The sequence below is a fragment of the Haemaphysalis longicornis genome, unplaced genomic scaffold (assembly GCF_048455015.1).
Source record: "Haemaphysalis longicornis isolate Haplotype H1 unplaced genomic scaffold, Haemaphysalis longicornis Haplotype H1 scaffold_1, whole genome shotgun sequence".
Taxonomy (NCBI): domain Eukaryota; kingdom Metazoa; phylum Arthropoda; class Arachnida; order Ixodida; family Ixodidae; genus Haemaphysalis; species Haemaphysalis longicornis.
Window position 1 is genome coordinate 144013959 of NW_027526203.1, and position 13378 is coordinate 144027336.

The window sequence follows — 13378 nt, forward strand, 5'->3', positions numbered from 1 at the left end:
ACCTCTGTCTGGCTTGTTCTCGCTTCAATGAAATTTTCACTCAGTGGGGCTGGGGTTAAGCATTTACTTTACGATAAAATAGGCGTAACGCCAACCATCTGTAGCTTTGCACACATTCAAGGCACTTCTGCACCGCACGTTACCCCGGTAACGCGCTCTTTATGTGAAGGTAAAGAAACACAACCATTGGTATGTTTTATCAATAAACACGGTGTAACTGCACGTCACTCCTTTGGGGCCAATGATGCGGATAATATACAGGACTATTTTTGTTGCCCTTCCGTGGTATGTTGCGGCAGATTTCGCCTCAACAAATTTTCACTGTAACGCAATTTTTTGCACTTCCCATCAAATTCATTATAGTCGGATTCGACTAATTCCGTGTGTCCAAGTCCACTGAAACAAGTATCTATTTGTGTATCCAAACAGTGTTGTTCAATCCAAACCCAAACCCCATTACTTGCTATGATATTCAAAAGTTTCATACATTCATGCCACTCTAATACAATGAGCTACAATCCCTGCCTGTAATCTGTGGTGTGGGTCATACTCCGACGATCCTCCACACGCGGCTGCCGTGTAGACAGCGCCGGCATGGGGAGGCAGGCAAGAGGCAAGGACAACGGGCGGTAATCGTCTGGGGTGGTTTATTCTCCAAACCACCCTCGCGCTCCCGTCTGCGGCGTTGTCGACGGGTCCCACGTTGCTCGAGCGGCCGGAGTCGTTTGACTCCGCCGCTACCGGTGAACGATGGTCGGTCCAGGCTCGAAGGAGAAGGCGCTAGGTTGCTCCGCCGCCGCCGTCTCGTCGTCTCGTCCTCGCTCGGAGCGGCCGCCCGCCGCCGCCGTCTCGTCGTCCTCGCTAGGAGCGGCCGCCCACCGCCGCCGACCGCCGCAGTTGAAGTCCTCGCTCTCCGCAGCCTCTCCGCCGAAGCCACTCCGCGCGCGCCGGTGGCGCCATCTCGCGACGCGCAAACGAACCCCTCTATTCTTGCCGTGGCCGTGCCGAGGCCACGTTCTTACCGTCTTGTTGCGCAATCCCGCGCAAGCCGCGAGGCCCTTCGAGCGCTGCCGCGTACCGAGTCGGGATCGCGGACAGCCACATTCCCCACAAATCTAAGGGCACTTTCGCATCATGGATAAACAAATGTGCCTCGAAGTTGTGGACACTTTCGTTCCTGCCAAAAGTTGCCCACAATATAGACTACACATACATAAAAAAAGACTGAAATTTGTTTGCAAAAAATGCATGTAATTAAATTCTGCTTTCTGCCCTTGCAATATGCTGCCAAGAAGCAATTGGCCCAAACTTGTGCAACTTGACGAGAGTTTCGAAAAGCCCTATTGACATGTCTGCAGTTCTCAGGGCTTAAGCACTGCCGATGACTGCAACTGTAACATGGGGCATTTGGACTGTACAACAGAGACAGTGTGTGCACTGCAATCTGCAGTGGCCGCAATGCGCCATGCATGCAGAGACACCCAAGGTGTCCCCAATTGGTACACTGAAAGACCGTACTTCAACCAACAGGAAATACAGTTCCACTAACGAGCCACAAATCCCCAACTGTGTGCACATTTCCTCCACAGAAAATGTTTCCTTTTTCCCACATTTCCCCACAGAAAACGGTCAAAAAATCGTTTTCTGAAATAAGGCGTTTTTGGCATCCGCAGCCTGCAAATATCCTATCAGTCTGCAAATATCCCCACCAAAAGCGCACCATATTTTATTGTGAATAACATTTTAAAGTGCACTCTACAGCTCAGTTCACGCAGAGTTTGATGGTGAAACGGCACTTTTCTTGCAATGTGAAGCTAGCATTTTGCCCACGGATATCTCGGCACCCAGAGCAGGTTGTGGGAAACACGGAGTCCCGGCGCTTTTCCCATTCCTCGCCGCCAGTTGCCGGGGCGAGAAGGGGGGTTCCCTCTCTTCTCGCGCCCTCTCCCCACCGCGGCGCAGGCGTGTCGCGGCGGTGGCGCAGCAGTCCCTTCTCACGTGACCGGCTTGTCGGGGGCGCGGAGGGCCGGTCGGGGCTCGCGGGACAAGGAAGGCCCTCTTTGGGTTGCAGCGGGCGGGCACCACAGACGCGAGTACCGGAGCTCCGGCTTTCCCCTTCCTTTGTCTGCCCCATTGCGCCTGCCTCCTGATCCTCGCCAGACGGCTGGGTCAGGACGAACGAGGAGTCAGCCGCGTTATTGGTGGAGCGCCAATAAACGCAAGTTTGACCGTTTCGTGGCGTCGCGTGTGTTCCTTGCTGTTCTCTGCCGCTACGCCGGTCGGCAGTCCATGGTGGCGTTCAGTGGCCGTCTCGAGTGCGAGATAGGTCGCCGTAAGAAAAACCTGGTCCCCACAAGGTACAACTGATTTTTTTTTGCTTCTGATACCTAAATGTGTGGAGAATACAATGCTGGAAACAAAGTTTTCAAATGGAGGCTCTGGAAAGTTACTGTGTTCAATTGACACCACCTGTGAGCCATTTCTGGCACAGCACGGGAGGAGTGAAGTTCAGTGTGTTGTAAAATGACCAAACATAGCCAAATTAAAACGGTTCTTCCAACATTGTATTTTTAGTCATTTGTCTGCCTAGCCACGGGGTAATTTCTATTCTGTATGGCACGGTTATTTTGTAATTGTGACCCAAAATAATAGAAATTAACCATTGTACCTCAAGAATAATCATTTTGCAAAAATCTAATTGCAGATTTGAAACCACCACAAAAAACTCATAATGCTGTGCAGTTTCATTAACATTGGTTTATAAATAATAATAAAAAAAAATAGCACTAAGACCAGTCAGCCCCTCTGAAAGGCCAACTGCACTCAAAATTTCGACTGCTTGAAAACCCTATTTCCGTATAGTCTGCTTAAAAATAAAGCAACATGCGAAATAAAACAGCTGAAATACGCGCATGGACGCCGCAAGCGGTCAGCAAAAATCAGCGGTTTTGAAACCGAAACCGAGGAGAGCACGGCCATTGCAGTGATGTCGCAGCCGTCTAGCGAGCAGCCGGACGGTCACCAGCTTGGGAGCAAGTCTGTGCGCAAGCTCTACGCATGCACGGGGCCGCGAATGGGTGAACCGTGTGCAGAAGAGCTTGACCGGTTCTCCAATTGTGTGGCTGGCCAGAGGAAGAAGCCCCCATCGGCTGGAACGTAACAGGTGCGTCACGGCTGTTTACACGATCCGCCGGCAGGTGTAGCGTGGTCTGTGGCGGAGCTTTTTAAAACGCTTCCGACTGATTAACGAGGCATTTCACAGGGCTACCACTTGTGTCCCAGCTGATTTGGGGGTGCTTACTATGCATTAAAAATAAATTTGGACGAGGTGAAATTTGAGTGCAGTTGGCCTTTAAGGCACCTCCCCCTTTTCTGCTCCTCCCCTAAGCACATTCATGTGAGATGAGAGCGAAAGCATTTCTCTGGGCTAGGACACAGGACTCGCTACAGTTACATGCTGCAGAGCCCTGTCCCTATGCGGCTGTGACGCTGCCCCCGAACAAGCTGCGTTCCTGATGGCATTCCCCAGAGGCGCTTCCCTGCACTGGGCCGTACCCTGGTCGGAGGTGCCGCAGCAGCCAGGGCCGCCGGGAGCAGCGGAGGAAGCAGAAAGGGCGACTTGACGGGGACCACGAGGGGCGGCGGCGGCTCCTCCGCCTCCCCTCCGGGAATCCGGGTCCACCGGGTGGCCGCCAGCACGTCTGCACGGCACAGGCGCCCTTGTAGTGCACCGCAGAGCAGCAGTGTGCCCCCCCCCCCCTGCACACAAACATGCTCGTGTGCACCGTAGCTCCTCCCAGCAGCGCAATTGGTCACCTCTGTTTGTTGCCTATTTTCTTAAGGAGCATTGGCAGCTTGGTTTGCAAGAACCCTGAACTAGAGGCTGAGTGGAACATATTCAAAAGGAATTAACAAACACAGACTGTGAACAGATACGAGTATTTTCAATCACACTTGCTTTAACACATCTTTGCCTTCAGCGATAAAAAAGATCATTTGGGCAGTCCAGACTTGACACACCTGTGTGCTCCTGCACTTATGCCAAGTAGAAATACATATATAAGTGTTAAGCGGACACCCGGCAGGTACAGCTATGGGCCCCCACATGCGACGAATGCTCACAGCATGACAACGGCCAGAGAGAAGGACCACAAATCAGTGCATTACCCCTCTCTGTCCGTAGTCCATTTTCGTGCTGTGACCCTCATGGCAGCCGGTACCCCCCCCCCCCCCCCCCCCCCCCCCCAAAAGAGCTACACTAGTGGCTGCATGAGGATAGCCAACAGGGCAGTAACTCTGAAACTCTGTGCCCAGCAGCAAAGCAAGCTGCCAGTCCTAACTTGTCAACATTTGAAAGCAAATCTAATAGCACTGGAAGTGGTAAGAGTGCACTGCAAACCAAATCGACAAGCAAGCCACCATTACGACGTATTCCGTGGTCCATAATCAGCGCCTACTGAGGGATCGTAAAATGGAAGAAACATCAAAATCAGTTTTTGTAAAATGGAGTTTCCACAATACAAGTGCTACCAGCAATTTCGGCGTTGGATGGGATTTGACATTTGTGCCAAATTTGACTCATGCCTTTGCAAAATGTGCCAGTAATGAGTCCAATTTTCTATGTAGCTTTTTTTGAGAAACATGCTCGAAACAGCTGCTCTGCTTCCACAAAGAATGCACAGTGTGGAAAGGTCGAAGGACAAGGCAAAGGCAAAACAAGCAGAAACTTTTGACTGCGTCGAACGAGTGTATAGGTACTTTGTTGAAGGTTAGTGCCTGTCCTTTGTGCAATGTGTATTCTTCGTGAGAAGTATGTACCTATCCAGCCACACCTTTCCCTTCTGACATTGCTCTGCGTTGGAGGGAATGTTTTGCAGCTCGTCAGCTACGTTCAATATTATCCCAAGTACCAATGTGGTCCCCTTTGAATTGACGCTTGAGCCAAGGGTTGCTAGAGAAGCCCTGCAATGGAGACGCCCTACAATGACTTCCGTGGGGGGAAATAGATCCTGTGAACGACCAGAGCTCTAGACGTGCCCTGTTGTGCCATCTCCAACCTTTTCACTGGCAAGGCCAGGAGCAGATTTAAAGGCCCCACATGCACACAACCATGCTGTCAGAAACTTGTGCCAAGCAAAGGGGTAAGGGGTGGAGAAAAAATGCAGCACACAGCAGATATACATCCACAGGTTCTACCAAGGTTCTGCTCGCATCAAAAATTAAAAATAAATTAGGAGTTACTCCACTGTTGAACGAGGTGAATAACCAGAAGCCGTATCACACACACAAATTGTTACAGAATTATCTTTCTCATCATTTGGTAATGGTAGTGGTTTGACCAAACCCAGAAAGACAGAGTATCATCATCCCAGCAGACCAACACGGGGCTAAAATCTGTTTTTCCCCCGTAGAGGTATTGACAGCAGACGGGAATTCTACAACCTTTACAACTTCACTGTCAACTATGCATAATTAGGAAAAGTAACTACGTCACCACAATGACAGAGTCGTCTTAGCTGATTGCCACATAACCTTGCTTCGGTATAGTTTTGATAAAATGGGAATCACAGTCGTTTTCCGTAACCATGCTCTGGCTGTACTACATGTTGGCAGCAAATCTGCAACATTTACAACTTTGGTGGCCATTTTTCTGATAGAGGCAAAGAAACGCTCGCGCGTCAAGATTTCGGCGCCAGTTATTAAGCACGTCCGGGCCCTCCACTGTGGTGTGCCTCATAGCCCACATGTAGCTTTGTCCTGTGGTTTTGATAAAACAAGAGTTACAGCCGTTTACTGCTGCGCATTTGTGATAAAGATGGCTTTGTCGGAAGGTATATTTGCTGGCACTGCATTTGCTCACCAGGAAGAAAAATACACAGATCCCTAGCCATATACATCTTCACTGTTAAATGTCGTCACAGCCCCGAAAATGAGCACGCACCTATAAATGCACAGTTTCTAGCAAGGTTTTAATTTAACAAGAAAAACTTAAGCAACATACTTGACCTAAAAAAACCTGAGGCAACTTTGTTTGGCCCTTACAAGAGCACTGGTTTTCCACAGCACCATGGAAAATATGCGATTCTACAATCAGTGAGAAGGCTCTTGAAGCAGGGCAGTTGCAGGGTTCTGCTACAACAAAGTCTGTCTTTCGCTTCCGAAGGTCTCGCAGAAGCCACAACCTTATGGAGCAAAGCTTTGCACTACTCTCCCAGCGCAGCTGTTGCTGTAGTTACGAGCCGAGAAGAATCCCCTGCTGAGGAGCGCTCCCCTTTGGACGTACCGGTGGCCGACGTGAGGAGCGCCGCCGCCTGCTGGGGGTCAGTGGCCGTGGACCGGGCAACGGGCTGCAGCAACTGGCCCACCCCGGCCAGCGGTGCTGCGAAGAGCGAGGGTGCCGCCGCAGCCGAAGCCAGGGGGAGGCGCAAGGCGGCCGTGGGGCTCGTCAACTCCTGCGGCTGCCGGGAGGTCACCTGCGGCCAACAGGCACAGTTCGCGGGCGTCCACTGGGCTTAGTTGCGGCTGTGGCAATGGACGATACGAATCGGCGAGTGCCTCTTCTGCAACAACGGAGAGGACTTGAGGCAAAGTACACTCACTCCGAGATACATCCAATTATTGCATATTTCCAACAGCCGAAAATATGAACGGCTCTTGCACACTTTTGCTGATTTATCAGCAACAGCAGAGCACCAATCAACAATGCGAGAGGCCTCCTGGTTCACCTGCTCCCGGCTTGGCTCTGGGCATGGAATGCCGAGCAAAAGAAGCCCGGCCAATAAATCTCTTCTGGACAATCGTGCAGCCCATCACAAGCTCCATTCGATTCAGAAGGGGTGCACGCCAACATTGCAGAGAAAGTTCTGTGGTGCCGGTGCAGTGCAGCAGCGTGGTTCCGCGGTGCCATGCATCACGGCTGCACCGTCAGGAGCGCCCCTGCGTGTTTGCAATCGAGCGAGGTGCAGGCATAGTCGTCTGCTAATCATCCTCGCCTGTCGTCCTCTACAATTGGATGTTTACGGCCATCTGGGTTGCGTCGTACGCATCCGCGGCAACGCTATGTTCGTCCCGTGTATCTTCTAGCTGGATGGACATTTTCACGCGGTCGCCGCAACTGCCGGAAGCCGCCTGCCAACCCACAATGCCCCAACGCTCACAGCACTGAATCGCTGCACCTCCTCCGTAGCAGGTGCAGCGGTTCTCTGCACCGCGGCGGCACCGCTGCAGCACCATGAGCAATCGAGCAACGCGGTGCACGGCACCATTCCTGCAGCGGCGAATCGGGCGCTTTGGTGCAGCGCACCGTGCAACGGTGCAGGCGTTGCAGGGAATCGCGTCTGAATCGAATGGAGCTACACTGTCAGCTCGGAGACCCAACACTACGGTGAGGCCTCCCAACAAGCACTACAGAAACCTTCAAGGCTGGATATAGACAACTTTTGCAGAGGAAGGTTTATCTTCTTAGAGCTACTGAGATGCTGACTGGTGCCTGGAATGATGTCAAGCAAACCACAGTGCTTCCACAAAGCGGGCTTTTTTTTTTTGTGGCTCCAGATGAGGGCTGTTCGGACACCAACGACAATGGCGGCACTGAGTGCCTCGACAGAGAATTGAGGGCTATCAGCATTCCCAGATGCCATCCCGGATGGCACAACAGCATGTGATCTCGTGAATTACTTCAAAATAACCTCACTAAAGCCAAGTGCTTTCTTGGAAATTTCCCTGCCTTGTTTTCAGCTCAATATTCTACTTTTGCGTCTCATTCGCTTCCACAACTGCCAGATAGGAATGACATTATTATTACTGAGCAAGGTGCGATGTCCCTCTGTAATCTAAATCCTCACTCTGCACATAGCCCTGATGGCATCTCTAATCCATACCTGCCAACCTGGCGACTTGGAAATTCGTAAAACCCACAGTCCGGGGGGGGGGGGGGGGGGGAGGGGGGGGAGGGGGGAGGGGGCAGCACATTAATTTTTCACACGTTTAAAAGGATTAACGTTCTGTGCCAAGCGTTCTCACGCTTTCGCAACCATAAGTGAAATTCGCAAGTCTTGAAGAGTAATGAGCAACAAGGCAGGAGGAGCAAATTCTGTCGTGTACGATTTTACAAACACGGTACGGTATTGTCGCGGCTTCGCGTCATTGCACTGCGAAGCACCTACCGCGGTCATGCCACAGGTCGTAGTGCATTGGTTGCGGCAGTCATACGAAGAGCGACGTGAACACGGAGGTCCTAACCGGCCCCCGAACGACATGCTCTAAACAGGCTGGTCGAGGTGGAAGCGAATTCCACACATGGATGCGTAGCCCACCCCGAGAAGGCGACAAAGTCGCAGCTTCTGCTGATGATGATAACAAGAGTACATATTGCCCTTTCATGGCGGCGCAAGGTGGCACATTGTCGTTTTAATAGATATTCTCTTTTTTTTTTTTGAAAATCAAAATATTTTCCGTAAAATTAAGGGCAAATTCGTAACATCGTAAGAGTGGTCGAAATTCGTACATTTTACGGAAAATTCGGAAGAGTTGGCAGGTATGCTAATCACATTTTAAAGGAGCCATGAAGAGAAAATGCAAGTTCGTTTTATTCGAAAGCTTTTATGTTTTATACTACCCCCAGCGCTGGTCCGGATACAAACGATGCTTTATACACTGAGAAATTAATTTAAGTTAAAATTTTGATTTTCCCGCTAAATCGTTCAATTTCGGGGTCTGCAATAACATCACAGGAACCTACCGCTCTGCAGCCTAGAGTGCTTTGATTCACGCGTCCGCCGTACAGGGTAGAGACATGTATACGCTGGCGCCGCCATTTTTGGTCGCTCGCTCGCTGCCGCAGCATATCATTGTCAAAACCGTGCTAAAATTATCGGCGCAAGGCGGTTTACTGGCGAAGTTTGAATCATCTTATCTGTTTCGCGTTGCTAGGTCTCGTGAGAAATGAAAAGAACAATGCGTTGAGCCCGTTGGCCCAATTGCGGCGGCACGGGACCGTTCAAAGGGTGTCTCCACCCTGTACAGCGGTGCTGGCTTCCAGGTACCCTACGGTGGCGTTCCCGCGTTTCTTTACATTGCCTGGACCTAGATGGCGGCACCATACCGTGGCAAGCCTTTGGTTTGTTTTTGACCGTATTTAAACCTTGCTTGTTTTTGTTCTGGGAGTAAATAATCGATCATTGAAACAGTGCTCGCTCGACAAAAATGGCCACGTAAGACACCGTTGCTTGCGTCAAATGGCCAGTGTCGTATTGGAATCAGGTATGCAAATACAGACCAGCACCTTTAACTTCAGTTTGTCGTAAGACACTTGAGCATATTTAGCACTCAATCACAAAACACCTTGAAGGTACCGTATTTTCCAGTCTATAAGTTGCACTTTTGTATAAGTCGCACCCTCCTCAAACGGAAGTTTTTGCAAAAAAACAAAACAAAAAACAGATACAGTCGAATCCCACTGCAACGAAATTGACGGGATGTGCGAAAAATTTCGTTGAGGCGAAATCTGCCCCAACACACCACGGAAAGGCCAGAAAAATAGCCCTGTATGATTCCGCATCATTGGCAGCATAATACAATGTTTATAAAAAGGAGTGATGCGCAATAATGTCATGTTTATTCGAATAACAAACATACCAATGGTTATGTTTTTTCACTGCACGCAAAGAACGCGTTACGGAGGGGGGTGAAGAAATGCAGGCGCAAAACGTATTGCTGTACAACAAGGCGTGTCCACCGAGCCGATTACTTGCAGATAGCTGCTAGGCGTCGGAAGCCCCCCTCTCGCTTGTGGCAGGAGCAGTGCCGTTATCTTACCCTCTGACAGGGCACGGCAGCTACTGACCTTGGCAGGCAAGACGCGCGCGCTTGCATTTAACATGATCGCACGCTCGCGACAAAAATAGGATGACTTGGCTTCAAGACCAAGCACGCAAACATGATTTTTTGCTCTTGGCTATGAAGAATGGTAGAAGGAAAACGGCAAGGACAGCTGCTCACAACGCATACATAACGGCGCCGCGCCAGCAGCGGGGCACATTCGTGCGATTTCAACTGGACACGGATTGATTGATTGATTGATTGATTGATTGATTGTAGGTTTTAACGTGCCGACGCAATGCAGGCGATAAGGCGCGCCGTAGTGGAGGGCTCCGGATTAATTTTGACCACCTGGGGACCTTTAACATGCGCCGAAATCTCGTACACACGGGCGTTTTTGCTTTTCGCCTCCATCAGAAAAGCAGCCGCAGCGGCCGGGACTCAATCCCGCGACCTCGTGCTCCACAGCGCAACGCCTTAGCCACTGAGCCACCGTGCCGGGTGGATATAGATTGGCTGCAGCTCCACCTTGTTGAACCGGGCCAGTGCCTCATGTAAAGACGGCCAGCCACATCGTTATCACCATCAAACAATGGGCCTCCTCGATTATCGATCCCGGATCGTCCGCAGACTGCCCGAGACGCGATCCGGCGCTCGATTTTCCTATGTATTCCTATGGGAGTTCCGGTCCGAACGCAGTCCTCGGACTCCCACGGACCGTCCAAGACTGGTAAATCGAGGATGCCCAGTGGCATCCACCTGAGTTTTTTTTGTTTTGGGTGGCGGTGTGAGTGCACCGTGCATGTTTTCGGTAAAACTAAGGGTCCCGAATGTATAAAAAGTTGCAGATAGCTGGCGCTATGCTTATTTTATTGTAAAATAATTATTCAAACCCAGCCCAAATCATCGAAAATTTCGTTGAAGCGAAAGCAAGCCTGACAAATGATTCGTTGTGGCGAGGACTTTGTTGCATTGACTTCTATGGCTAGCTGACGGGGAATTGGAAATATTTCGTTGAAGCGGAAATTTCGCTGAAGCGGAGTTCGTTGTAGCGGGGTTCAACTGTATAAGTCGCACCAGTGTATAAGTGTGTACAAAACGCAATTGTTAATCAGGTAAACCCGTAAAAGATCAGTTCATTAGAAAGTTCGGCGAACGTACATGGTTACAGCCGCCGCCGCCTCTGAACGCATCCCCCGGTAAGCAGTGCTAGACATGTGCATATACCATCCAAAGTCTAGACATAACTAACTTCACAAAAATGGTTTATTGATACACACAGATGGCATGTACTTACAGACTGCATTTAGGCAAAACCATCGAAGCCTTCTTCCTCCGTCTTGGTAACAGATAATTCATTCATTTAGACCATAGAGCTGTCTCAGAGCTGTAGAGCTGTGCCTGTGCGCTGACATCACGCAGCGCACAGGCACCTTTTCAAGCGCGGACCATGTGCAGCCACCAACCAACCAAAAGAACCAATGAAAATTTCAGAAAAAAAAACTGCGACTTATACATCGGAAAATACAGTAATTATCTCTTTTTGCCAGTGCACCATGGTTTTTGCTCTGGCTTATCGTGTGTGACACACCTCAGTTGCCTTCTGTTTTGACCAGGACCAGCAGGGAGACACAGATTTTCTAGATTTTAAGGGGGCGCAGCTTTCAACTTCAAAAAAAATGACCAAATCGTTTTTTTTTTTTTTTTTGAACGCCGCATATTCAGCTTTTATGTTTCCTATTCTAAGCGTCTGCAAAGTTTTTCCGGTGAAAAGCATCGCAAAGTGTAATAAACAGGGTTCATAGCGACCATGAAGGAAAAAATTCAGGGGTTTTTAAGGACTTTCAAGGCCCCAATTAAGGATTTTCAAGGACTTAAGATAACATTTTTTTGAGATCGTAGAAAAACACAACACCATCTTTCACAGCATGGAAGCACATATTTTACCGCAAGGAAGAAAATGCAAGCACATTTTTCATTAATGCAGGTTTCATTGCACTGTTTCCTGCTGATTTCAACAACCCTTTTGCTGATTCATCTCACAATTTAGACACATTGCACACACACACACACAAAAGGGGCCTATTTTCAAACAGTGGAGTTTAAGTTCCCAAAGAAGCCGGATAACCTTCCACAAGTGCATGTAGGATGAGTCACCCTTCAACAGCTCAAGGTAGAACTTGTCTAGGCCAAGAGAGTGTTTGTCAAGCTGCCGCAGGTTGTGTTTCTTCTCTTGCAGAAGTTCTGTGTATTCCCCAAGGACAGAATCGCGCTCATGCTCACCCAATCAACCAACTGCAATAAGTGCGTCTAGGACCTTCCTGAAGCCTGCAAGGCAGTCATCCGGCTTTGAGGCCATTTGACGGGGATCAAGCGACGACAGGTTCCTAACAAGATGGTATGTCAGCGGGCTCTTCTCCAGAATCTTCTTGGTTGTGCTTACGAGGAACTGTTGGCATTCCATCCTAAAGGCAAATATATCTTTGGCGCTCACCTTCGCAGCGTTGAGTACTTGTTCAGCAGAGTGCCAAATATCAACTTTGTCTGATGATACATGGTTATTTGGGTCCGCAACGTCCATCTTTAGCATGCCGACAACTCCTGTGGATGCGGATAGCACCGAGCACTTCACGAATCTCGCAAGAAGCTTCCTCACGAGGCACTCAAGATCTCTTTTCAAAAAGAACACCAGTGGTTTGTCCAGCTCATATTCCGTGAGGAATGGTTTTAGAATCACCGCGATGCCCAGAGCAAACTTCAGTTTGGCCAACAGCAGTGGGTCCTGGCAAAAGTCACCGAGCTGGATGAACAATGCACACTTCAGCAAGTTCACCTCTTTCTTTTTTGCACACGCGACGTACTTTTGCACGCCGCCCCACAGGGTAATGGCACGTTCGATGACGGGAACATTTCCTACCCAGCGATGAGCAGCGAAGTTGAGAGGAAATGTCACTTGGCCTGTCACAGTAGAGAAGTCTTCCCTTCGCACTGGCGCATCATGAAAAATGGCACTGAGGCTTGAAAGGAGATTCTCTAGGCCCCACTTACTGGCAACAACGCCCGCCTTGTACACGTTATGTATGGTATGAAGTCCGAAAGTGCCCAGGTCCAAACACTGAACTTGATGGTTCTGCTGCAGGTATTCCTGCATTCCTCTAAAACACTTCAGGTTTACGTTGGGGCCATCCATTGACAGCTGGACAGCTCTTGCCAGCGGCAAATCTTCTAGGGCACCCAGAAGCTTCTCTTGAAGGTCTTCGGCAGTTGAATGTCCCATGAACACCGACGTGTAAAGCCTCGTGGTTACCCGCTCAGGCATTGTGCTCCAGTACTGCACATGACTGTCCATTTGTTTCCTCTGCAGGTAGTCGTTCAAAGACTCGTCGAACAGAACGGTGTAACCATCAGACTGCTCCAATTCGCATTGTAGGCGCGAGAGAAAAAACGGTCTGAGACCATGGCACACCACGTATGCAGATTACCTTTCACCGCAGGAAAATGCCTTAGCGATTTCCCTATCCGGGAACATTTTCTTGAAAAGGTCCCCTGTATGTGCTGA

General features: G+C 49.8%; 1 protein-coding gene and 1 pseudogene across 3 annotated transcripts in view; both read right to left on the reverse strand.

Annotated features, from left to right (window-relative positions):
• Positions 1-13378, reverse strand: part of LOC144137518 (roquin-2-like) — a 92225-nt gene that overhangs the window by 7169 nt on the left and 71678 nt on the right. For all 3 annotated transcript variants that reach the window (XM_077669477.1, XM_077669476.1, XM_077669475.1), the window contains exons 7-8: positions 6284-6473; positions 3556-3701 (exon numbers count right to left, since the gene is read on the reverse strand). In XM_077669477.1, coding sequence (XP_077525603.1) covers positions 3556-3701; positions 6284-6473 — 336 coding nt within the window. The remainder of the gene's footprint in view (positions 1-3555; positions 3702-6283; positions 6474-13378) is intronic.
• Positions 6513-13316, reverse strand: LOC144174330 (uncharacterized; annotated as a pseudogene).